Genomic DNA, 27,833 nt, shown 5'->3' on the forward strand with positions numbered 1-27,833 from the left:
TCAACTCCCAGAATTCCCCAGCCAGCATAGCTGGCTGGGGAATTCTGGGAGTTGAAGTCCACGCATCTTCAAGTTCCTAAGGTTGGGAAACGCTGACCTAGATGACTGAGAATCTCCATAGATATCCAGCTATATTACATTTCCCATCAGCTCTGGCCCCTAGCCGTACGCTGAGGCAAATGGGATTTGGTATCTTCGGAAGGGGGTGGGATTTCTAAATTTGTCATCTTCCCAGAATTGGTGGCCCGAGTTCCACCGGTGAATTTCATTGGAAGGTTCCCTCCGCCTGGGAAGCGCTGGAAAAGGGCCCGGGTGCGACTTTCTCAAAGCCATCTCCGCCACTTACAGCAAGGTAAGAGCTTGAGAGGCGTCTATTTTATCTCTCGGTCGCTCCCTTCCCCACGTTCGCCGCCTCGGACGGAAAGAAGAAGGGGAGGACGCGGGAGTTTTTTTTTCTCCTCCCCCTCCCCCCCCCGTCTCCGCGAACAAATGGGATATTCACGGTAAAGGGCCAGTGGTTGGTTTTGTTTTTTGTATTTTATTTTATTTTATTTTATTTTATTTTTTTGGCCAGGCGCTTTTATGCAGGTGGCCTCGAACCGAAACTCCACGCTGAAGGGGCCGAAGCGGGAGAGGAAGATGCAAGACGCGGCCGCCGCAGCCACGCGCTCGTTGGCCCTGGGATTGCTGCTTCTGGCGGCCGCTCAGCCCTCCAACGGTCGGCGGCAGCTGCAAAGACCGAGGTAAACTCCCCTACGAGTCCGCCGCGGCGCGCGGAAATGCAAGCCAGCCAAGCCTGGCCGCTTCGTTTGGCTTATTTGTCCCGCTTTTCCCCGGCTTTCGCACTCTCCTCGGGTTTAACGAGGACGAGCTGCCGCCAGGGCTTTATTGTTCCGCAAGGGTCTCCCTCCCGGCTGACTGGCTGGAACGCCCGGGATGCACAGCAGACTTTAGTGCAGGGGTCTTCAAACTTGGCCCTTTTATGACTTGTGGACTTCAATTCCCAGAATTCCTCAGCCAGCAAAGCTGGCTGAGGAATTCTGGGAGTTGAAGTCCACAAGTCATAAAAGGGCCAAGTTTGAAGACCCCTGCTTTAGTGCCTCAAGGATTACCGTACTAGCGCCTCTCCCTTGCCCGTAACTTTCCTGTGGTTGCTTCTCTGCCCCACCTTAGGACCTCGCCTGTCCTGAGGAGACAACTCACGCCTCCTCCCCCAATCCCGCGCTTCTCCCTGGCGTGCAGTTAAAAGGGGAAAAAAAAAATCTCCTATATCGTGCAAGGGCAAGTTTCAGGGAGAAAGAAGACATTTGCAGCCTGGAGGGTGTGCAGTTAGTCTCTCTACCCTGCAGTTTTAAAATCCGTTTGGGGTTTTTGTCTCTGCTGTGAAAACGGAATATTTGATATATTTGAGAAGATGAAAAGAGCATTTCTAAACACGTGCAGAGTGCATATTCCTCTTCTAACAATAACAATGTTTCCAAAGGAGGGGTGGGGAGATTCTAGGCTAGGGTAAGTGTCCCTGAATTCTTGAGTCCAGTTTCATAAGGATGATATATTTTGAAAGGGGTTACTATTGTGTTTGTTCTAGAGAAGGAAAGGTAATTCATACTTACATGACATCAAGGTTTGTTTCATGTTCATCCAGGCGACTGAGGGAAAATTGGACCATACAGTGGACAGTATCACAGAGCTATGCTGTGGCTAGCCACAGTTCTCCAGCACATATTTGCAGATATACTACTCTGTCTCAATATATAAATGTATTTGTTGCAAATTGCAATGAAGAGATTGTTCATTTGCTATGTACATGGGGAAGGCCGTACAATTTAATAAGGAGTTTCAGAGATGCTTTACATTTCTCTACCTGGAAAATATATTGCTAGGTATATCCTCAGAGGGATGCGGTGGCTCAGTGGGTTAGGATGCTGAGCTTGTCGATCAGAAGGTCGGCAGTTTGGCGGGTCGAATCCCGAGTGCCGCGTAGCAGAGTGAGCGCCTGTTACTCGTCCCAGCTTCTGCCAACCTAGCAGTTGGAAAGCACGTAAAAATGCAAGTAGAAAAATAGGGACCACTACGGTGGGAAGGTAACAGTGTTCCGTGCGCCTTTGGCGTCTAGTCATGCCGGCCACATGACCACGGAGACATCCTCAGACAAGCGCTGGCTCTTCGGCTTTGAAACGGAGATGAGCACCGGCCCCTAGAGTTGGAAACGACTAGCACGCATGTGCAGGGGAACCTTTACCTTTACTATATCCTCAGATCCAATTAGTATGTACTCTTAGGCAATATTCCATTCAATTCTTCTCCTTTTTTTCTTTTCAAAAGACAGCAAGCATTCTTAATTCAGTGTATATTTCACTTTTCATTTAGGAGCTCAAGGTGGCATAATGTTCCCTTCTCCTGTTTTTCCCCATATGTGGTTGGTTGAGTTGAGGGAAAGTGATGGGCCCAAAGTCACTCAAGTGTGTCTCTGTGGCTGGGAATGGGCTGATTTTTGGTTTTCCTTGCTCCTAGTCCAACTCCTTAGACATTATACCACATTGTGCTTACTAAGTGAAATCTGTCCTCATTAGAAACTAAGTGGTGAGATTGTCCCCATAGGGCTGGTTTAAAATTTCTTTCTACAAATTCTTGGGAATCCTCTGTGCTAGGGTTTCCTTCTTTTTCAACAAGGCTGAGTTACAATTTCAGTGATATTACCAAGTTCACTTATCAGCAGGATTGGTGCTATTTTTAGTTTTAAGATGATGCATTGGAGTAGCATCACCATTAACATGCTGCTGAGGGTGTGAATACAGGTAGTCCTCTACTTGCAACAGTTCATTTAGTGACTGAAGATACAACGGCACTGAAAAGTGACCTATGACCCTTTTTCACATAGCATCTCCTTGCAATGATCACCACCTGCAACCTTCTGAGAAGCAAAATTAATGGGGAAGCCATTTTTGTAACAATTTTGTTACGAACTTAACAACTGCAGTGATTCACTTAACAACTATTGCAAGAAAGGTCATAAAAATAGGGCAAAACTCAATAATTATCTCATTTTTAGCAACAGAAATTTTGGTCTCAATTGTAGTCCTAAGTCAGGGGTAGGCAACCTTGGCTCTTTTATGACTCGTGGACTTCAATTCCCAGAATTCCTGAGCCAGCTGTGCTGGCTCAGGAATTCTGGGAGTTGAAGTCCACGAGTCATAAAAGAGCCAAGGTTGCCTACCCCTGTCCTAAGTCAAGAACTACCTGTAACTCCTTTCTGCAAATTGTAGAATTCCACGTGATGCCCTCATTGTAGAATGGTTGGTGGGAAATGTTTCCTGGAATTTGATGCTTCCCTATAAAAGGCATATAGTCCTCACATTTAGCAATTTGAAAATCGTCTCTGCTGATCTCTCTTACCATCTGTATGACAGATGGAAGTAATAGCAAGTGACAACTTGGGTCTGTTTACAGAATCCAGGATGTCCTGACAGGACAGGACTTTCTTTTAGTATACTTCAATTATATGTTTTCTCATCTGTTTCCATTTTGGTGCCAAGTTGGCTGCAGTGGTAAAACACATTATTTTAGAGACATGCCTCGGATGAGAAGAACCTGTGACTGAAAAATGCTGCCTGTCTTCACTACAGAACGGTTCTTGTTCAGGGTCCTAGTCAATCGTATCATTCAGATTTAACTTTCCACCACTCTCAATCCTGTTTTTCCTTTAACCGTGACTCAGCATCCTACTGGACTTCATTGACACAGAACCAGAGGAATTATGGAAGGAACTTTAAAAAGTCATTAAGGATTAATGTGAAAAGAGACTGCCAAAAATGAAGAAAGAAACAAAAGCAAACAGGATGTCAGAACAAATTGGAAATTGATGAGAAGAGAAGCCAAAACAAGTGAAGACAAAAATATCAGAAATGAACTTAATGAGTTTCATAGAACTATTAGCAGAGACCAGAAACAGTAAACATCTATAAAGATAATGAAGATGGAAACAGAAAATGGAAAAATAAGAAAGTCTTCCAAACTTTCTGAAGGAAGTGTGTGTGTGTGTGTGTGTGTGTGTGTGTGTGTGTGTGTGTATAATATAGTTACTACTTTCCTATAATGCTAATACACAACCACAAAATCACTTTGACATGGTATGTACATGTGCAAATATGTGATTGTTGAACACAGGACATTTTACCTGAAAGAATGTGATTCAACATCTGACACATCAAGTGTATCTACTGTATGTCTGCTTTTTTTGTCTACATATTCACGCATGCACAACCACAGCATGTTGAGATAATCGTGACTCAGCAATAATATTTTCCTGATGTGGTTGCTAAGAGTTGAAAATGATTGGATAGCACGTAATAATCAATTTAAAGCAACAAAATTGCATTATATTTTAAATAGCTAGATAGCTTTTAAATGCTTTTTACAAAGATTCCATATATTTTGACAGTGGCATATTAGATGCCATCTGTTTTATCTAGACCAGATCATGCTATCTCAAAAATAATAATTCTTTGTTTTCCAGGGCTTTCAAATGCGGTGGCATTCTAACTGGAGTATCAGGGTTTATTGGAAGTGAAGGATTCCCAGGGGTCTACCCTCCAAACAGCAAATGTACCTGGAAAATCACAGTAAGAAAGCTTGATATGACAACTCCTCCCACACAAAGAATAATATGCATGCTTATTGTTGATGGTTTCAGTTATGTGATGAGTGTCTATAATGATACCTTAATATCATATGTAGCCACCAAAATAGAACATTTGATATTTCTTCACAAATGTTAATATAAATTAAATCACTTGTAGATAGGTCATAGTGGTATTCTTTTATGTAGATGAAAGCTTAGCTGGTCATTTCAATAGACTTTGAACTCTTGCTCTAAACCAAAACCTGTTTGAAATGTATATGACTTAATGTGACGGCCATGTTTATGAAAAATGTTTTAAAATTCCCGGGTTTCCACAATGTGCTGAAAGCTAACTCTCCACATTGAAGTACTTTAATGTTTTTTTGAACCCAGACTGTAAGTTCCCTTTTTGCCATGTTTGAAACCTTAGAAGTAAAAGCTTTTGTGTGTTATTGGAAAGGTAATAATAGATTGAAGACTACATTTCTGGATATTACATGGAGGAAGGTAATGCCTTCTCTGCTGACAATTCACATGAAAAAAGATGTATACATGTTCCCACTTAACATTTTTTTGAAAATACAATATGCAAGATAAAGATGAGACTAGAAGCGCAATAATATTTTAGAACAAAACTGAATAGGTACATACCATGTTCATTCTGTTACACTTTAGTAAAATTTGATAAAATTTAACAGCTGTTGTCAAACATTTACTACACTTAAAAATGTTTGTTGAATTGGGCTTCATAGACAGTTCCATGGAATAAAAGAGTGAAGAGAGGATTAGAGGTGACATAATAGCCATCTTCCAATTCCTGACAGGCTGTCACAGGAAAAAGGGTGTTGATTTACTCTCCATAGCACCTAAGGGTAGGACAAGAAGCAGTGGGTGGAAGCTCATCAGAAGGAGATCCAACCTGGAAATAAGGAGGAATTTCCTGACAGTGAGAACAATTAGTGGAACAGCTTGCCTCCCAGAGTAGTGGGTGCTCCATCACTGGAGATTTTCAAGAAAAGATTGGACAACAGTTGGTCAGGGTGTTGGACTAGAAGACCTCTAAGGTTCCCTCCAGCCCTATGATTCTATGAATGTCTACTTTTCTGTAAAAAAAGAATCTTCCACATGTAAGATTTTAAGAAATAATGATCTTCTGGAATTTAACTTTGCTTTGTACTACATGTATTGCCATAAAACCAAAGTTTGTGGCACATGTCTTAGGTCATTTTTTAATATCTCACCTTTATTATTTTTACAAATAACTCAAGATGGCAAATATACCCAATACACTTTTCCCCTTCTATTTCCCCACCCAATATCATCCATCTGGCTTTCATGGCTAAGGTGGGACTAGAATTCATAGCCACCAGGTTTCCAGCCTGGTGCCTTAATCACTAGACCAAATTGGCTCTTGGTTAGTTGAAAGAAGTAGGACCTTCAGAGTTAGTAATGTTTGTATGCATTGGGTTTACTCCCCATAGCACCTAACAGCAGGACAAGAAGTAAATCTTAGAAAAGCATTTTATTAGGCCATAATAAAAAGAAAAAAGATGGGGACCTAGAAACAAAATTGAAGAAACATGCCTTCCTAGATATCAGACAAGATAATTCCTTTGTTTTGGGGCACTAAGCAGTCCCTGGAATCCCCAAAAGTCCTGTTGAATCACATTGTGTTATTTTTGTGCCTTATTTGATGATACCACAAGCACTACACTCATTGGAGCCTTACTCTAAAGTTACTATAAACTGGATTTCTGCAAAGCCACTGTGTAAGGCTTAATTTTGGCTGAGTTGCTCAGACTAATAGTGGTCACCAATAATGGCAGCATGGTTGACACTCAGAGATCCTGCATGACAGATTCTAGCAGGCTGAAGCAGTTCTGTTAACTCTCTCATTACATAAAAATGGAGACCAGAGTGCCTTGTCAAATTGTCACTCAATACATCTGTTGCACATACAGTATAAATAAGCTATCTACCAGGCACATTACAAGGTAAATTGGGACGTGAGTCTTACAAGATAGTATCTTATAGAGCAGCAAGAAAGTTTCAGAGAAGGACAATCAATCAATGCTTGGTTCTCCACCATTTAGTGGAGAGATGCATTTCTTAGTCTTGGGGCAAGTACTGTATTGCTACTATCAGTTTAAGACAGCTTTTATTTCCATTCCCAGAAACAGCCTCTGGGAGACATTGGCTGTTTGCTCCATTGCCTGGAATCTCCTCTCCTACTTGTGAAACTGTACATAATTTAGTGAATTTGGTAGCCTTTTTTCCTCATGTCTAGTTGCTATTCCAAAGGATGCTTCTTGGTATCTACCCTGTTCAGTATGTTTTCAGTCTTTGCTCAAAGTACAACATTATATTATTTTTAATGCATTGTTATTGTATATTTCCCTTCTTAATTTTACCCTGTGGTAGCATCGGTGGCCAATAAATTAATAATAAATAAATATAAATAAAAAACTGATGTAACTTTATAATTGCAGGAGTAATTGAATAGCAGGAATTTAATTCTAAATAGGGTTAAGATTTCTGTGATGGATGTAACAGCGAAGTTGACTGTTGTTCTGATATTTTGAATAGCAAGATAGTACATTACAGCCAAATGCTCTTTCTTTTATTTCTCTTCATTTTTTTTTCTAACTATAGAAGCCGGTCATTCAGCATGTTGTATTATAGGCTTGACAGAATCCACAAGTATAGTACTCCCTGAACTGTTTTTCTTACCATCTCTTATATAGCAATTTGTAGAGTGCAAAATACAAGGCATCACATACCAACGGTTTTAAAATATTCTCTTGTCAGTCCTCAGTGATTTAGGAAAAATGGAAGAATACTTAATCTACTCACAGAGTCTTTAAGAATATAACATAATAATATTCAAGTCTTCAAATAGTCAATTTTAGTATAAGCAAAATCTATTACAATTATAACATAAAAATATGTTTTGGATTACAATTACTATTATAACATACAAATATGTTTTGAAAAGTCTTCCTAAGTAATTGAGTTTAATTTTTAACTAGAAAAAGCCTAAACTATTGAGCATTGTCTAACGTGTAGAAAATGTATTTTTAAAATACATTTGTGAAAGTAATTCCATGAAGAACAATGAGTGACATAAGGATTTGTTACCTATAAAAGGAAAAAAACCCACAAAGAGAGTTATTATCCAGACTGGCATTTATGTGCTCATATAGAGACATCAGTGGTGGAGCAGAGGAGTTGAAAGGAGATGAGAATTACTAATATGAAGGACACAGAATATAAAACATTAATGTGATCTCTGAACTGAGATATTATCCTGTTTGTGCAAATAATGCAGAATCAAATTCTGAGTAGATGAATTAAATATCTAAAAAATAAGATTATTTTCTGATGATTTTACTTGCTAAGCCAAATGGAAATATTTCTTTTCTTTCTGAGATAGCAGTAGATAAATATTTATGTCAGAAAATATTAGCATAAAAATTAATAGAATTTTACCCACAAGAATAAATCTTATATAGTATATGGTGAGTAATTTTATATTTTGAGGCCAGTCTGTACTATCCATGAAAATTGTTCATTGAAAAAGTGAGTCATGATCGGTTTTTTTGCAAAATATTTCATTCCTTGAAATGGTTGCTCCTCCTGTTCTGTGTAAATAATTGAAAAATAAAGCTGAGTGTAGCTGAAAGGGATTTTTTTAAAGAATCCTTTTGAAATATATGCCTTGTAGTGCTGCAGAACTCTGAATGGATTGCTATATTTGCTGCTGTCCCTTTATGTTCAAACGGGTGCCTACAAGGGAGAACATAAAGGTCGAGATAGTGGCTATAATTATGCATTCAAAATCTCACCTTATTTTATAGGCCTCACAACATACATAAACAGAGTGAGGCTTCCATCACATGGTTGGGTCCACCAGGTTGATCTTTTTATTATCCTGGTAGGTACCCCTGTGTTCCAAATATTTTCTATTTCTTTTCCTTAGAAAAGATGTAAAAATTAGTTTTATTTATATTAATTAATTTAAAACCCTTATCTGTAACTTTTGGACCAGCATTATTCCTTTATATACCTTTCCAAGTTCAATCAAACCAGTGTCTGTTTCTCTTTTTTCTATTGCTTGTATGGGCTTCTTCCTTTACTGAGGAGCCTTTCTTGCTCAAGTAGATTTTCAATATTTGGGCAAACCACTGGCAAAAGCAGCAGTCACAAGATGACAGTCAGCCATAGTAATTAGCCATGCAACAGCCATATCTTGGTATGTTCCTGCCTACTCTACTTTAGAATAAAAGTATTTAAAACAAATGGGTGATGCAGTTTTACAGCAATGATTATGACAGTAAAGACAGTTAGTAATCCTAGGCACCCCTACAACATCAAGAGAAATTCTGCTCTATTGAGCTGCCAGGCTATCAGCCCCCTCACTACAAAGATCTTGCAGGAGAAGGGCAGTATTGACAACCATGGGATCTGGCAGGGTGAGAGCTGTGAACCATAAACACAAAGCTTTCACTGTGTCTCTGCATAACAGATACAGTGCCCTTGCTGACCTTAATAGGGACACTAAGGAGACAGGTCAAGGTAGTTGTGATGATGATAACTCAAATAAGCAGGGGATCATGGTCCGAGATGAAGAACTTGTTTTGGACAGGGGAAAGTGTGAATCAGGTATTACACATCAGTCATGCAAGAAGAGCAAGCCATCCAAAAAGAGAAGCCACCTTCTGGTTGATGATTTAATTATAAGGGATGTAAATTTAGGAAAGGATACAGAGGTTTCGAAAGAGGTCAGGTGTCTTCCAGGTGCTACTGCCAGTAGGGGACAATAAGCATATTTTTAAGATAGTCAAGAATGCCAGCAAGGACTGTGATGTGGATGCTATTGTATATCTTGGCACTAATGATCTATCCCAAAAAGATGTACTCTGTGCAGAATGATTTCCAGAGCTTGGGGCAGGAACTTAGCAAGATAGGCTGTAGGCTTTTTCAGAGGTTTACCAGTCTATAAGGAACAAAATGGAAAAGGCCAGTGTATAGCAGAATTCAATATGTGGCTAAAAAAGTAGTTTAAAGGGGAAGGCTTTGGTTATATTAGTCACAATGTCTGCAGCTGGTCCAATGAAAAAGTGTACAAAAGAAATGGTTTGCATCCATCAAAGAAAGGGATTGAGTTACTCGGCAATACATTCACAGATTTTCTGGAGAAATATATAAACTGAATAACAGGGACAGTGAGTTAATTGATACAGAACATTCCTGTCCCTGGCAATTTAAAAATTATAGGGTTATCAGTGCATGTAACAGAGATGTGTGTGGACAAGAATATCAACCTAGCTGTCAAGCAAAATCAAGCTTTTTAATAGTTAGTGCCACACCAAGTGCACTAATCAAACAGGTGGTAAGAAAATAGGGGAACTAAGGCACCACACAGGTTATGTAGAAAGTAAACACAGGGTCAATTATAAAGAAATGTCTGTACACCAACACACAGAGCATAAGCAATAAACAGGGTGAACAGGTAAATGGGGGCAGTTATGATATTGTTGCCATTATGGAAACTTGGTGGGATGAAACCCACAAATGGAACACACAGCTAGAGGGATTTAAATTATTTAAAAGAAACAGAACAAATAAAAGAGAAGGTGGAGTTGTTCTCTATATAAGAAATAATTACATCTTTACAGAAAAAGAGCACAACAATGATGAAAACTGTCTTGAATGCATTTGGGTCAATATAAAAGTGGGGGGGAATGACATTGCCATAGGTGTATACTATAGGCCACCCAATCAAACAGAGGAAATAGATGAACTTTTTGCTAGTCAGCTAATTAAGGTATGTAGGAAGCACATCACAATAGTAATGGGGGACTTTAATTACCCTGACATCAACTGGGAGACAAACTCTTCACCACATGGAAGATGAAACAGATTCCTGACAAACCTAGCAGACAACTTTGCCTGCCAAAAAGTAGAGAAGGGAACTAGGGGATGAGCCATATTGGACCTAATTCTCACCAACAGAGATAAAATGATAGAAGGTGTCGAAGCCACAGGGACCTTGGGGGGAGTGATCATGCAATATTGGAATTCAACATTATGCAAGCACAAGCAATAGAACACAGTCAAACTAGAGTCTTGAACTTTAAGAGAGCTAATTTCAATAAACTTAGAGCTTGGGAAGGATTCAATGGATGAGAAACGTCAAGAAACTTGGGAAATTTTGAAAAGTGAGATTATAGAAGCCCAGTCTAGCACAGTACCAACAAAGAAGAAAAATAACAGCTCTCAAAAGAAACCAGCATGGGTGCATAAAGAACTCTCTACTAAATTTAAAGACAAAATGACAACTATAAAGTGGAAAGAGAGGCACACAACTAAGGCAGAATATCAGCAAATAGCCTGAACCTGCAAAAATGAAGTGAGGAAAGTTAAGGCTCAAAATGAACTAAGGCTTGCGACAAAAGTCAAAAATAAAAAAAGCTTCTTTCAACATGTAAAAAACAAGAAAAAAGTTAAGGAAATGATTGGTCCATTAATGGGAGAAAGTGACAAGAACTAAAGTGACAAGCAACAGGGAGAAAGCAGAACTATTTAACTCGTTTTTTGCATCTGTCTTTACACAAAGGGAAAAAACAGTCCACCCTATCAAAAACAGTACCGTAAAGAACAGATTAGAAACACAAGTTAAGATAGGCAAGAAAATGGTAAGTGAGCACCTGTCCACACTAGATGAGTTCAAATCACCAGGACCAGATGGATTACACCCCAAGGTTCTGAAGGAACTGGCAGATGTGATCTCAGAACCACTGAACTATATTTTTCAAAGATCCTGGAGCACTGGGGAACTACCAGAGGACTGGAAAAGAACTGATGTAGTTCCGATCTTCAAAATTGGAAAAAAATGGATCCAGGAAACTACAGACCTATCAGCCTGACCTCAATACCTGGGAAGATTCTGGAAAAGATAATCAAGCAATGAATCAGTGAACATCTAGAGGCAAACAAAGTAATTACCAAAAGCCAACATGGGTTTGTCAAAAACATCATGCCAGACAAATCTGATCGCACTCTTTGACTAAGTGACAAATTAGTGAACCAGAGGAATGCTGTGGATATAATTTACCTGGACTTCAGTAAGGCATTTGATAAAGTAGATCACAACCTACTACTTGATAAGATAGAAAAATGGGGGTTAGACAGCATCAACACCAGATGGATTCGTAGCTGGCTGACTGGCCATACTCAGCATGTGGTCCTCAATGGAACTGCATCTACATGGAGGGAAATGTGTAGTAGGATGCCCCAGAGCTCTGTTCTAGGCCCAGTGCTCTTCAACATCTTCATCAACAATTTGAATAAGGGGATAGATGGGGAACTCATCAAATTTGCATATGACACCAAGCTGGCACGAATGGCCAACACTCCAGAAGATATGGGCGCTATCTAATAAAATGAAATTCAGTGTGGGGAAAAGTAAGATTCTACATTTAGGCAAGAAAAACCAAATGCACAGGTATAGTATCGGTCAGGGCTTTTCAACCTTTTCACCAATTGTACCACTTTTAGAATATGGCAATACTCAAGTACCACCAGTCGCCTAGCAAGGTGTCAAAAACTTGATAAAAAAAATGGAAAAAGGTGATAAAGTACAGGTAGTCCTCATCCCCTTTATATCCTCTCTTCTCTCACCCCCTTTAATATCCTCTCTTCTCTCACCCCCTTTAATATCATCTCTTCTCTCACCCCTTTACTGTAATATCATCTCTTCTCTCACCCGCCTTTATGTCTTCTCTCCCCCTCCGCAGGACCTAGGCAGGCAATGCCTCGCGCAGCTCCAGCTGAATCTCTGTCTGAAGACTGTGTTACATATACTACCTGCCTGGTGCCAACGTACCACTAGTGGTACACGTACCACCACTTGAAAAGCGCTGTGGACAATTACTTAAATATGAGCCAGCAGTATGCTGCAGTTGCCAAAAAAGCCAACACAATGCTAGGCTGCATTAACAGAGGGACAGAATCAAGATAACGTGAAGTGTTAATACCACTTTACAATGCCTTGGTAATACCACACTTGGAATACTGCATCCAGTATTGGTCACCACCAAAGATGTTGAGACTTGAATACAGAGAAGAGCAACAAAGATGATTAGGGGACTGGAGGCTAAAACAAATAAGGAACAGTTGTTGGAATTGGGTATGTCTAGTTTAATGAAGAGAAGGACGAGGGGTAACATGATAGCAGTGTTCCAATATCTCGGGCTGCCCCAAAGAAGAGGGAGTCAAGCTATTCTCCAAAGCACCTGAAAGCAGGACAAGAAGCAATGGATGGAAACTAGTCAAGGAGAGAAGCAACCTAGAACTAAGGAGAAACTTCCTGACAGTTAGAACAATTAACCAGTGGAACAACCTGCCTCCAGAAGATGTGAATGCCCCAACACTGGAAGTTTTTAAAGAAGAGACTGGACAGCCATTTGTCTGAAATGGTATAGGGTTCCCTGCCTGAGCAGTGGGGTGGACTAGATGGCCTCCAAGGTCTCTTCCAACTTTATTATGGTTGTTGTTATTGTTATCATTATCAATATCAAATTAAGTTGGACATAAGATTGCTCCTGGCTGGTATGAAAGTTTTATTGTTATTTTGAAAAAAATAGGCACTCTTCAAACATTTGTGCTTGCCTTTCCCAGATAAGGAGTATTGTGATTTTCTGTATGTAAATATTGACCAATAGCATCAACATCATTATCAATTTGTCTGTGAGATTTATATCCTGTTTCTTACTAACTGCCTTTCCAACTATGGAATACTAAGTCAATTTTATTGGGGTCCATGTTTTCTCCCCTTCTCTGGAAGCTCACAATTAAATGATGTATTAAAATCTCATAGTGATATTTGCAGTTTTCAGCATTTGACTAGTCTGAATAAAGCATGCTTTCCTTGCTTTCCCAAGCCCAGCTCACAGTATAATACTGCAAAGCTTACTTTTCCTTCCCTTCATTTTTGAAACCATTTATGTTACAATGTAGCAATATTGCTGCTTTGTTTTATTTATGTGTGTGCACGTATATGTATAAATTTCTCTATGTGCACGTGTATGTATAAATTTTATTATAATTTCAAGATAAAAAGAAAAGAAATGATGCTATTACAAGTAAACATTTAAATATGGCAACAAAGGAAAAGAGAAAACAAACAATATAAGTAGTAAAGTATGGGTGGATATAGTCTAATACAGGGCTTTTCAAACAGTGGTACGGGTACCACCTGTGGTACATTGGCACCTGGCAGGTGGTACACGACCATCCTAGAAAAGTGGTAGCAGTGGAGGGGAATGGTAGCACCACACAAGCATGAGTGAGAGATGGCTGGAGCTGCAGGGCTGTCAGGGCTCAGCGAAAGCGCCAGGATCAGCACTTCTTTGGGGCTGTCAGGGTTCAGTGGAAGCGCCAGGATCAGTGCCAGGCTCCAGCTGGAGCTTGGCGCTGATCCTGGTGCTTCTGAGCCCAGAAGAAGCGCCAATCAGCTGGAATGTTGCAGCATCTTCAGGGCCTTTTGATTTACATTCAGATGCTTGGCAACTGATTCATATTTATGACGGTCATAGTGTCCCAGGATCATGTGAACTGACCAAAACCTGTGCAACCACCCAGGGAATAAAAACCAAACACCTTGCCACCCCACCCCCACTACCAATCCTCAACAGAAACGCTCACAACAATGAAAATCTCATGCAGGAGGAAGGGCGCTGCCGGGTGGGCAGGCAGGTGTCTTGCTCGGCTGTGGCTTGGGGGGCACTTTTTTCAGTGCCATTGTAACTTTGAACTGTTGTAAGTCAAGGACTACCTGTACTTCATCACTTTTTTCCTTTTTTTCCTTTTCTTTTGGTCATCAAGTTTTTGACACCTTGCTAGGCGACTGGTGGTTCTTGGATGTTGCCATATCATAAAGTGGTACAATGGGTGAAAAAGTTGAAAAGCCCTGGTCTAATATACCTTTGCAGTTAACTGTACAGGTAGTCCTTGACTTATGACCACAATTGAACCCAAAATTTATGTTGCTAAATAAGAAATTTGTTAAGTGAGTTTGCCCCATTTTATGACTTTTCTTGCTACAGTTGTTAAGTAAATCACTGTAGTTGTTAATAACACAATTATTAAGTGAACCTTGCTTCCCTCTTGACTTTGCTTGTAATAAGGTTGCAAAAAGTGATTACGTGGCCCTGGAACACAGCAACCTTCATAGATACGAACCAGTTGTCAAGCATCCAAATGTAAATCACATGACCATGAGCATGCTGCAATGGTCATAAGTGTGAAAAATGATCATAAGTTATGTTTTTTCAATGGCATTGTAACTTTGAACAGTCATTAAGTGAACTGTTGTAAGTCAAGGACTACTTGTATAAGACATTTCATATCCAATTTCTTGGTGAAACATAAATCTGTTGAACTGTAAAAATATTTACGGTAATTAGCAAAATTGGAATCAGTCTGAGGAAAAAGAAAAGCTATAGATAATAAACACTTTGTTAAAAGCATATTGTAAAATACAGTGGTGCCTTGATATTCAACTGCTTCAAAACTTGTCAAATTTGGTACTCAACTCATTTTGGCACAAAACTATTGTTCTGGTCCTGATTGTTTGACGCTTGATGCACTGAAAAGGCAGTGGGGGATAACCACAGAAGACAGACAGGAAGTTGGTCGTGCTGGGAAGGTCGCTGGAAAAGGAAACAGGGACAGACAGGAAGTCGGTCATGCTGCGAAGGTGCCAACATAGGAAAAGGGATAGATAGAAAGTCCTGTGTGGACAAAACAAAGGGTCATGTGGTAAGTCACATGGTTTGTTTGGTACTCATCCTAATATTTGTGGCACCTCCCAGAACCAATTAAGGGGGAGTACCAAGGTACCACTTTACTTGAAAAAAGCCATGGGACTTTGTTTTTATATATGACAACTGCAATGAACTTATTATATGCTCATAAGTGAAAATGGTTGACACTATCCACAATGGAGGAATGGTAAAATGATGGAGTTTGCAGATCTAGCTAAATTAACTGTTGTCCTAGATCAAAGAAACAACACATGATCATTTATGAATGACTGGAAATTGTAGATTTTTTGCATGAAACAGACAAAAATATGCTTATGATTTGTGGTTTTGTTAATTAGAGAAAAAAATGGGTAATAGAAAAAAGTGAGCTTTTTTGTAATCGTAGAGGTAAGAGATAAATTTGTAATTATATTTGCTGTAGAGGAAAGCTTTCTGTTTCTTTTTATATTTTCCAAGTGTACTTTTTCTTTGTTCTATCTTGTATTATATTCCTGTTTTCTCTTATTTATCCTCAACTGGAAAAATTGAGGACAATGCTATTTCTACTCTTGGTTCCTTCACATTTCTGCCCAGGGCCTTGTGGGATCCAAGGATTCTTTCAAGGACTCTTCTGGTTATATCATTCGTTTTAGATGGATCGAAAGAAAAAGGATAATTGTAGATGGGTTTGAATAGACTTGGTAATCTCTCCATCATATCCTAGATATAGGCAATATTTAATTTAATTTAATTTATTAATATTTGTATACCGCCCTTCTCCCGAAGGACTCAGGGCGGTGTACAGGGCAAGAATAAAACACAGAGTTACAAAAATTAAAAGGTAATTAAATACATGCCCATAAAAACAGTTGATACATTAATAAAAACCCCAATAAAATGATAATAAAAACCCCACCAATCCCCCCTCAGGCCAGGCCGGCTTGTTCGAACAGGTATGTTTTCAGATTGCGGCGAAAGGAGCGAAGATCGGGCGCTGTCCGGAGCTCCACCGGTAACTGGTTCCATAGCTCCGGGGCGCCCACAGAGAAAGATCTCCCCCTGGGGGCCACCAATCTACATTCTCTGACCGGTGGCACCCTGAGGACTCCCTCTCTGTGGGAACGCACAGGGCGGAGGGAAGTTGACGCCGGCAGCAGGTGTTCCCTAAGGTACTCTGGACCCCTGCCATGTAGGGCTTTAAACACCATTACTAGTACCTTGAATCTCACCCGGAAGACAACTGGCAACCAATGCAGCTCACGGAGCAGAGGTGTGACATGGGAGTATCGGGAAACTCCCAACACAACTCTCGCGGCTGCATTCTGTGCCAGTTGGAGCTTCCGGGTGGTCCTCAAGGGCAGCCCCATGTAGAGAGCGTTGCAGTAGTCTAGTCGAGAGGTCACGAGCTTCCTGCAGCATCATGTCATGTCTATTCCTTTTAAAGGGGAAATCACCCATCGTTTCAAGACTCCTCTTTTTTCTCAGAGAGGCTCTTTGATTTCTTCCAGCCCAGGAAGCCCAACTGCTTTCTACAATGTTCTGTGTCATTGTAGAGGACAAAAGAGGGGATCCTGGCAGAAACACGCTGGCACATACTTTCTGTCCTAGGCAATGATATTTTCAGCAGCAGCTCAGGCAAATGCCGTACACTGGATATAAAAAGGAGGAGAGATATAGCACAGATTTCCAAGATTCTGTCTTAACAGCCAATCTTAATAAAGAGAATATCTGGTTTTCCTATGCAGTAGATTTCCTGATTTGGGTCTATCTAGTGAAGCTGACAGGCATGATTTTGTAAGGTTGATTGCCTTAGAAGAAGAGGCTGGCACTGTTCCAAGTTCCATTGGCATCAAGCCTCTAATGTTTTTGCTTCCTTGGGACACATTTTTTGCATGCAGTTTTCCTCTGCCAAAGATTTTGTTTTGCTTTGCTTTGCTTTTAATTTTCTCTGGTGTTGTGTTCACTTCTCTGCCCTTCCTTGAAAGCTTTAGCTTCCTGTCCAGGAACCTCTTGTCCTTGAAGCATTTCAGTGTAGCAATTTGTTCAGTTTAAATTATATTTTATCCCTAAATTTATCCAAAGTAGCTATGATTTGTGATTAACAAATGGTAATGCTTTGAATATGGCTTATGCATATCAATTGTTAGTTGTTGTAATGCCAAAACCCACTCTCTTCTGGTAACGAGGTCTTTCTTTGAAGTATGCAAGGCAAGTTGAAAATAAAATTCTTGATATGGCTAAGCAACTTTTCTGGTGCTTTTCTCATCCCTTACCCTCTTTTTTTTCTCCCTTCCCCCTTTTTAGCACAATAAAACTTAAATAATGTTTTGTAAATTGGAAAGGAGAGGTAAAATTTCTACAGAAAACAAAGCGTTTGATGAAGACTGCTGCATGAGGAGGCTTGAGAAAATGGTGTCTGTTTTATAACAGATAATGCTTTAAATGCAATATAAAAATAGCTTCTATATCTTAAGAGTAGTTAATAAGGTTATTCAGCTCTGGTATCTTTTTTTCCCCCTACAGGTTCCTGAAGGGAAAGTTGTTGTTCTTTCTTTTAGATTCATAGACTTGGAAAGTGATAATTTATGTCGATATGATTTTGTGGATGTATATAATGGCCATGCCAACGGGCAGCGACTTGGCCGGTTCTGTGGCACTTTCAGACCTGGTGCTCTCGTGGCCAATAGCAATAAGATGTTGGTGCAAATGATTTCAGATGCCAATACAGCTGGAAATGGCTTTGTTGCAAAGTATTCTGCAGCAGAGCCACATGAAAGAGGTATTTTTCAAGTTTTTTAAGCTGAAATCTTCCGATCTATACTGTATTTTCATGGCAGATTTAAAATTTTAAAAATTATGTTAGGATTAGTCTGTTTGCATAGGATAAGGTTTTGCTGAAATTATATTTTTCTAAGTCTGTACATGGGGAGGCAAAGCAACAGCAATTACAAATATATTCCAAGTTCTCTATTTTATAGGTCTTTAAAAGGGGAAATTAAACATGCAATATTCACCAAGCCTCTTCAGAATTTTTTCAAAAGGGAATAAAAATGTGGCATCTTCAGAATGACAGAATACAATTTCTCAAAATTGACTAGATATCTAAAATCCAATCCTTTGTATCTGGAGTTATAGTCTTTTTTCCATAGTAGGAAGAACAATAGCATGTTTATTCATGTACTTTTATCACTTAAAATTATACATAGAAGCTCATGATTTTTAGATTAAAAGTACGAATTCAGTTTTTAATTGTTCAGATCCTTGCTAAAAGGAAACTATATTTTTATATTTAAACTTCATGAGTACAGGAAAATGAATAACTTCGAATGAGTATTAATAGAGCCCTGACTCCATCAGATATTATTCACCCTTCAACCCAAAAGTCCAATAATAAATGTGGTCTCTGGTGACAGAAGGTGGAGCATAGCTACAGTTTCTGCTTTAAAATATACTTCATGTTAAAGAAAAAATGTTGAAGAATTAATAGATTAAAAGACCATACTCTTTCATATAAAGATTTAATAACGAATTGATTCTAGGAGCTTTGTTGAAACTTGGTAGCTTTTCTACAATTACAGTTATAGAATAATGTAATTGCAGTACACTATTTACTAATGTAATAGGTTTAGATGTACAGTAGATTGTCATGGACTTCATTTGACAGTTGAGCAACTCTGCTATGTGAAACTATTTTATACTAGCTATGTATTTTGTATTTTTAGGAGATCAATATTGTGGTGGACGACTAGATAAACCTACCGGATCTTTTAAAACTCCTAACTGGCCTGATCGTGATTACCCAGCAGGGGTGACCTGTTCCTGGCATATTGTGGCTCCAAAAAACCAGGTGAGCTGTGTTGTTGTTGTTGTTTTTTTTTTAAAAAAAATCTAGTTTGATCTAGTGTTAAGGCACCAGTCTAGAAAGCAGGAAGCTGTGAGTTCTAGTCCTACTTTAAACATGAAAACCAACTAAGTTTGGATCTTTGCCTGGAGGCTAAAACATATAGGGAACGGTTGCTGGAATTGGGTATGTGTAGTTTAACAAAGAGAAGAGTGAGGGGTGACATGATAGCAGTGTTCCAATATCTCAGGGGCTGCCCCAAGGAAGAGGGAGTCAAGCTATTCTCCAAAGCACCTGAAAGCAGGACAAGAAGCAATGGATGGAAACTAGTCAAGGAGAGAAGCAACCTAGAACTAAGGAGAAACTTCCTGACAGTTAGAACAATTAACCAGTGGAACAACCTGCCTCCAGAAGTGGTGAATGCTCCAACACTGGAAGTTTTTAGAAGAGACTGGACAGCCATTTGCCTGAAATGGTATAGGGTTTTCTGCCTGAGCAGGGGGTTGGACTAGATGACCTCCAAGGTACCTTCCAAGTTCTTCTTCTTCTTCTTCTTCTTCTTCTTCTTCTTCTTCTTCTTCTTCTTCTTCTTCTTCTTCTTCTTCTTCTTCTTCTTCTTCTTCTTCTTCTTCTTCTTCTTGTTATTACTGTCACTCAGTCCAATTCACTTCTCAGGATTGTTATTGTGGGGAAAATATGAGGAAGAAGGAATATAAAATATGTTTATCACCTTTAAGTGCGCTGATGATTTTACCTGGTATGATAATGAAATGTCTGTAAGAAAAACAAGCTTAGAGACACTAAGAACTCCATAGTTCAAACCTGAGCTACAATTATTCTTTACTATTGATATATTTTATTATATTTAATTTTAGTCTCTATTCGCTATGCTCTTTGACTTTTACATCTACATTGTCCTCTTTAATGACTCCAATTTTAGCATTCCAGCCTCCACAAGGAACACATGTTGTTTGCACACTCTGTGACTTTCTGGTATTTGGTGACCAATGATATTTGGTCAATGATTGTATTACAGCCAAGTACTGTTTTTGCTATACTGTTTCTAACTATAAAAGCAATACTGGTTTTTTTTCATGTCCTGAATAAAAAACAGTGTAATTCTCTGATTGAAAGTGTCCCGTCTGAGTTTATTTCATTTTGCTAATGCCTAACTTATCAATTTGCAGTTGTTTCACTTTATCTTTCATTATGTTGAGCTTTCCTATATTTATATATTTGTTAGAGCATATTCCTACTGTATTTCTATCTTTGTAGCTTCAGATTTTTATCCTACATCAGCAACTTTAATCTAATTACTTCATAAACACCAATAGTATTCTGAAAGATTCTTAATTCTTCTTTCATATTGAGTGTCATCTAACCTGAGGGGCCTATTTGGCACTATATCGTAAAGCATTTTGTATTTTCTGTCTCAGTGGTTTTCTTGGTCAAAATGCAGGAGTGGTTTTACCATTGTCTTCTCCTGTGCAATCTGAATTGATAACTTTACCGTTGTCTCTAAATTGATCATCTGCCTCTGGCATCTTCCTGTGTCACTTCTGGCCAGTATAAGGTGCCTGCCTAAATAGAAATGCAGATTAATGACTAAAGACAGATACAAAGCTAAATAATAGCTTTGAGATAAAATAATATTTTCCAGTAGAGCCACAAACTTATAAAAAGCTTCCATTTATTTATACAACCATAAAACATATGAGATTTACTTCTATTCAGTTCATATTAAATATATGCCAGTAAAGGAAGGTGATTCCAGGACCTACAGTATTTAGTTTTATCCTGCACCAAATGTTTTAATTTTTTTCTACAGATTTTATGATTAAAATGATTAAAACAAAGGAACACAATGTAGACTTAAAATTCTTGTGGCTTAACAACAACTTAAAATGATGTAGGTCAGAATATATTTAGATTTCAAAGAGATTTTCATACTAATAATAAATTAGCAAAGTGTTTTAACAGGTCAATTATTATCTTGCAGGTCATAGAATTAAAGTTTGAAAAATTTGATGTGGAGAGAGATAACTATTGCAGGTATGACTATGTGGCAGTGTTTAATGGTGGCAAGATTAATGATGCCAGGAGAATTGGGAAATACTGCGGAGACAGCCCACCAGCGTAAGTAAGCTCATTGGCTAAATACCTTTTAGCAAATGCCACAAGATGGATGGAACAAAGTGATGGGTAGTTATATATTTTTATGGAAAGCCTGTTAGAGCCTCAAAAGAGCTTATTTATTCAATAACTTCCCAAATTTAGACATTAAAACCGATTTTCTCTTTCTTAAAAGTTACTGTAGCTTCAGTTTTGATCAATAGAGTATTGTTTCATTACAATACTGATGACTCACATTAACTAGAAATAATCCTGTGCTATTTTTCAATTGTCTAAATGTGCAAGTTAAATAAGATTAAAAATAACAGATAACCACCATGATGTATATAAGTGTATGATAAAAAATACAACAGAAGCAATGGGAAGAAAATGTGCTGCTAGTATCATGCTATCTTCTCCCCCCCCCCCAAAAAAAAACACCTAATTTTGGATAGATAACAAATTCCGCTACTGCAAGCCCACCTGTATTCTAAAATACACATCTAAATATTTTTATTGTTTATCCCATGTTACTCAATGAAGAGCTTTCACAGTGATACAATTTGATACCCTGTCCTTAGTGGCCCTTACAGATAGATATCACAATATTTCTTATCCAGGATCACCTCTGCAAGTGCTCAGAAATGCTTGAATCTGTGGTGCACAAATTATTAAGCTGATGTCCTACTGCCCTTGTGATCTTACAAGCCACAGTCTACCAGTATGGAATTGTTGCTGTAATGAAACATCCAAGATCACAGAATTCTAGTTGTGGATATGGCTATGCGAGTTTACTCAAACAACTAGCTGCGCCCAGGTTCTTTCCTCTTTATTTCTCTTCCACAGCTCCCTTCATCTCCCTGTTGCTCCCATCTGTTTTGATAGTGTTAATAACACTTTATTCCAGCTGAGCTTGTCCTAAACATTATGTTGGCTGCATTGGAATAAGAGAAGGAAGGTTCCAGGTTTGAAAGCTAATGCTGAATTTAAACTCAGTTACAGGAGTCCAAGTGCGAATTTCATTCTTCACCTCATCTACATTTTTCTTGATTACTATAGATGTTATTTCCACAGAGACAGAGGTACTTTGATGTTCTACAGAAATACTAGCAGAATATTTCTGAACTAACTATAGAACTTGCTCTAAATGATAAATACTTGCTGAAAATTTGCATTTTTGAACACTTCCACTTTCTGTATATGGATCCCTAAGTACTTTTTAGCAGTTTGTCTTAGAGCCACTTATTCTCTCTTCTTCCACTGTTATTGTTTTCCTAAGAGGTAAAGTAAGATTTCTAGACAGATTTATTTAGGAATTGTGAAGCTTATTTTTCTATCAAAGTAAATGTTTATATTCCATGTGGAAATTCAGTTTCATTCAAAATATTTCTATGTGCAGGATATTTATTTACTATGGTCTGCAGAGTTATTAATGATAAAAACATTATTTTCTTTTAGGCCTATTATATCTGAAAAAAATGAGTTGCTTATTCAATTTTTGTCTGATTTAAGTTTAACTGCTGATGGATTTATTGGTCATTATAAATTCAGACCCAAAAAGTTACCAACAACCATATCACCAATCACCACCACAACTCTTCCTACTATCACAAGTGAGTATGGGGCCTTCATTTAAATCCGATAAGGAAATAACATTCAAGCTATATTGTAATGTCATTTTTTTCTTATTTGCTATAAATTTAATGTAACTAAGTGACCAAAAATAATTGTTTAGATTAAATAGAGGTGACAGAAACATCACATGTGGGTATTGCTTGTCTGAAAAAAATTATATGTCCATACTTAGAAAAGTGGACATATATTTGCTAATTCATCAGCTCTTAGAATTAAGGATAGAGATTTTATTCTTCATTCAAGAGCAAGCTTTTTTCTCCATAATGCCTCTGCTTTAATTCTGATCATAATCATGAGAAACATCTGGATTCATAAAAAACAAAATTAGACTGTTTTTACCAATTAGATGTTGTACATTCTTTCAGAATTGAATCTAGGTACATCATGAATTCAGGCACTACTATTCTACATACTTGTAAGTCATACCAAGCTAGTACATATATAGAACATTGATTTATTAAAACTTAGCTTGTCTAGATTGTTCGGAGTTTTGCTTTTGAGTGACTTTTTTTCAGTAACTGAACATTAAAAAGGACATTTTTAGAAGAGTTCTGAAACTTAATTTTTCATTTTGGGTCTCTTTGGAAAGCCTTGAAACCTACAGTCAGCCTGTGCCAGCAAAAATGCAAAAGGAGTGGAACTCTTGAGAGCAATTACTGTTCGAGTAACTTTGGTAAGATCAGATTTCTTCTCCCCACCCCCAAAAAAGTGACTTAGGGATGTATGTTTACAGGAGAGGTTTGGAGCATTTATCTGTAAGCTACCATTAGTGCACAAGGAAATTCTTTCAGCTTATACAACTGTAGCTCTTGCAGTGAACTCTATGACTTAATTATATTCCTTGAGATGTTTGATGAGAAGACTGTGAATTTTTTTGTCAGAAAAGTTTTCCAATCTAAACACAAATGACTGAAGGAGACTGTTTCTGTATGAACGTTTGATTTAGTGACAACATCACTTGGAAGGCTCTTTGGTTTTTTTATTCAAAGTGATAAATTCATAGTACATACTGCTTTGCTCTTAATTCTTTGCTATCTTCTGAATGTTTCTTTAATATCATTATAGTTAATGATGTCAGATAAAGACTCATACCCCCTCTTTTTTCAGTGTAAGTATCATTCCTTTAGCGCAACGGACAAATGCAATTTGTATGCCATGTATTAACCCAGGACAAACAAGTTTATTTATCCAATATTCATGGTTAAACATGGATACTTAAGCTGCAGTTCTTCCTTTTTACCAAAGATATACAACACCCTTTTGTTTCCATTGTTTTTCCTGTAAATAAAAACTTTATTCCAGTTTATGTATTCATACATTCCTTCACGTATTACATTTTCTATTTATGCTGCTTCACTGCTGAATGGTGAAAAAAAACTGCTTCATTGTTTTGCAAGATTATTGCAATGTATTCCTCCTAAATTATCCTTTTTAGTAATAACTGGATCTGTTATCACAACCAACATCAGAGGTGGAAGTTTATATGCAACTGTATCAATCATTAATGTATACAAAGAAGGAAATTTAGCAATTCAGCAAGCAGGGAAAAATCTGAGTGCCAAGTTTATTGTTGTCTGTAAACAATGTCCTGTTATCAGAAGAGGTAAGTAAACTCAAAGTGGAATTCTGAATTTTTCAAATGACGTTTGTCCTTATAGTTTTCATGCCCCTATTTTTCCCAGAAACTATATTTAAGTTGCTCATTCACCAAACAAAATACAAAAACAAATTATTTAAATTACAGTAAAAAAAGTGAAATGAGAATATCCAGAAACTGTTTATCTTAAAATCTTTTCAGTTTTTGTATGTATTATATGTTAATAATATAGGTGAGTTGAAACAGAATGATGGCTTAAGGCTTAAGTCATTTTAGCCCTCATAAAAGAATCTATAGCTCTGTAAACTAAAATAGACATACATTATTAGGAGGTGTAGGCATGTTTATCCAGCAATTAAGATTTGAAATGTTTTTGCTTATACTTGTAATTTTTAGACTATGGACTTCTGTTTTAAGTAAAACTAGATGTTAAAGTCATTTTATTAGCTATCACAATGTTGAAATGACAATGAACAGCTAAACATTGAATGAATACTAAAAAATATTTGTGTAAATGGAATAAGAATCCCAGCATCAGTAAGTGCAAAATCATACAGGGTTGGTTCTACTTGTGAAGCTGGCCTTGCACAGTTTTTCTCATTCTTCTACAGCAAGGGTCCCAAGACCATGGACCAGTACTGATCCGTGGCCTGTTAGGAACCAGGCCGCACAACTGGAGGTCAGCAGCAGGCAAGGAACTGAAAGCAAAACCATCCCCCACTGACTCGTGTCTTCTATGAAACTGGTCCCTGGTGCAAAAAAGATTGGGGACCACTGTTCTACAGAACAGTCCTTTCCACTAAGCAGGGTCCCTTTATCCTCTGGGTATCAATTATAAGAACATGCATTACTGGAGGGTTTATCAAGGAGAATGGGGCAATGAGAATTAAGGAATGGTGAATGAGAATTCATGCTTGCTCGTTTGCCATGGTTGAGTTTACCAACAAGATATGTACAACAAGAAGCCTATTTTTTAGAATGACATTTTCTAACTAAGTACTACAGCTAACTACACTTATCTGATTAGTGGCATAAAAATAGAAATGCTACATGGGTGTTTTACAGATAGTCCTTGACTTACAGCCATTCCTTTAGCAACTGACCAAAGTTATGACATTGCTGAAAAAAGTAACTCATGATTGATCCTTGCACTTATGACTGTCACAGCATCTCCACAGTCACATCATTTTGATTCAGGCACTTGGCAGCTGGCTAGCATTTACGATGGTTACACTATCCTGGGGTTATTTGATTTCTATTTGCAACCTTTCCAGCTGGCTTCCAACAAGCAAAGACTTTGAGATGTTGAAATTCACTTGACAACCATGTGACTTGCTTTACAAGTGTTAAAAAAGTCGTAGAATCAGGCATGGTTTAGCAATGGAAATTCTAGTCCCAACTGTGGTCATAACATTTTATCAAATGTTATTAAATGAGAGATCGTATCAGAAAGCAACTAAGCAATAACCACTGGAAAATATAGCCAAATAAATTTTAACTGAAGAAATAGACAAGCTGCCATTTTTAATAGTGAAAAAAACATTTGACCAATATTTTCATGAGTGTATTGATTCCATAGGTTGAGTAACTTAAGTTTTCTAAAGTCCTTGTTTGCATCTGAAGAATTCAGTAGCCAGTTGAGCTATATTATCCTTAGGGCTGTAAAGCAGAATTTATTATTTCCTTCTCTTTCAATAGGTCTAAACTATGTCATCATGGGCCAGGTAGAAGAAGATGGCAGAGGTAAACTCCTGCCCAGCAGTTTTATTATGAGTTTCAAGACTAAGAACCAAAAAATCCTGAATGTCTTAAAAAACAGAAGGTGCTGATGTAAGACTTTTTGAAGCCATCTCTTACCATTTTTTAAAATTTTCTTTATACGGCAAAATTTGCACTTTCCAAATTGGTATATTTTCTGGATTTTATAGCGATATAATCCTAACTGATTTGTTGATCAGTCTTGCAAGTAATCAAAGAAAAAATGTATTTCAAAGCTTTCAGCAACTTGAAACAATACATTTCTACTATACTGAAACTCTTAATTTATACTACATTGTTGCAAAATTTATAATTAATTTTAAAATTCAGTTTCATTATCAATCATAAAAACATTTTTAACAACAAGTATTTTTTAAAAAACTTGTTTTTCATGCTTATTGCTAATATTTTCTACAGTAGGATTTTGATTCAAGTCTGCAATAAGGGAAGAAAATCATGTTTGGATCCACTGCATTTACAACTAAATGAAAAGGCTAAAAATCCTAAGACATTACCCAATGGCCCACAATTACGGTGCACAAGAACAATATTGTTTTTTTATGATCACTTGATGAAGAGAAATTTTCCACACAGTGGAAAGGATGCTGTCACATTTATACATTGAATCCATATTTTGAACCTGATTTTTACCATATTGCTTTAAAGATTTAAGTGTGCAAATTTGATTTTTTAAAAATTCTATTCTGGCGTTTCATGGTTCAAGATTGTAGAATGGCTGTAAGCTAAATTTAGAATTATCAGAAGATTCTGATTCAAATATACTTTGGATTCTGAACTTCAGTAGAATCTCAAATAGGATCAGTACAACTTTGCAAGATACTTATTCTTACAGTTTCTGATACATAAGACTAAATCAGTTAAGAAGAACCAATTTGGCCAATGATAATTTTATTGAGATTTGGCAAGTGATTGGCCTATACATTTTGGATGCTAGTTTTATCATATTAAATTTATAGCTCAAAAAGATAACATTAAATGTCTAATTCTAATCTCAATACTTTTGAATCTGAATATTCCAAATTCCAGGATGCTTAAACATGAACCATATTATGTTGGACAAAGCAAGATCTTAACTTACGATGTTTTGCTATTTTGCTATTATTTTTAAACGCTATTCTTGAATATCTTGCTTATATAATAGATGCAAATAAAATACATCATTGCGAAAACCTTTGAATTAAGGCAGGCTACAATCAGTCCCTGTGGAGTTGACTCCATAATCCAAAACTATCAAGTGAAGTTGTGCCATACTGGCTTTGCCATATTGTAAAGTATTTTAATTGACTTCTTTCCATTTTGCTTTTTGAGTAATCTATTCCAGTATTGTACTTTTGAAGAACAATATTGACAATGATTTTTTTCTTTACCAGGTTTTGTTTATTTTTGTTGTTCAACAGATTTTCTGGGAGTAGAAAACAAAATATTCAGATTATTAGACCC

The 27,833-nt window shown here is 37.7% G+C and overlaps 1 protein-coding gene across 1 annotated transcript; it reads left to right on the plus strand.

Moving 5' to 3' along the window:
• Positions 1 to 523: 523 nt before the first annotated feature.
• PCOLCE2 (procollagen C-endopeptidase enhancer 2) lies at positions 524 to 26,443 on the plus strand (the record flags this gene model as incomplete). The annotated part of the gene is made up of 9 exons (XM_083364699.1): positions 524 to 743; positions 4,517 to 4,622; positions 17,953 to 18,208; positions 19,152 to 19,276; positions 21,270 to 21,406; positions 22,841 to 22,995; positions 23,607 to 23,690; positions 24,453 to 24,620; positions 26,313 to 26,443. Exons 1-9 carry the CDS (start codon positions 583 to 585, stop codon positions 26,441 to 26,443), a joined length of 1,323 nt encoding a protein of 440 aa, XP_083220825.1. The 5' UTR covers positions 524 to 582.
• Positions 26,444 to 27,833: the final 1,390 nt, after the last annotated feature.

The sequence above is a fragment of the Vipera ursinii genome (assembly GCF_947247035.1).
Source record: "Vipera ursinii genome assembly, chromosome: 5".
Taxonomy (NCBI): domain Eukaryota; kingdom Metazoa; phylum Chordata; class Lepidosauria; order Squamata; family Viperidae; genus Vipera; species Vipera ursinii.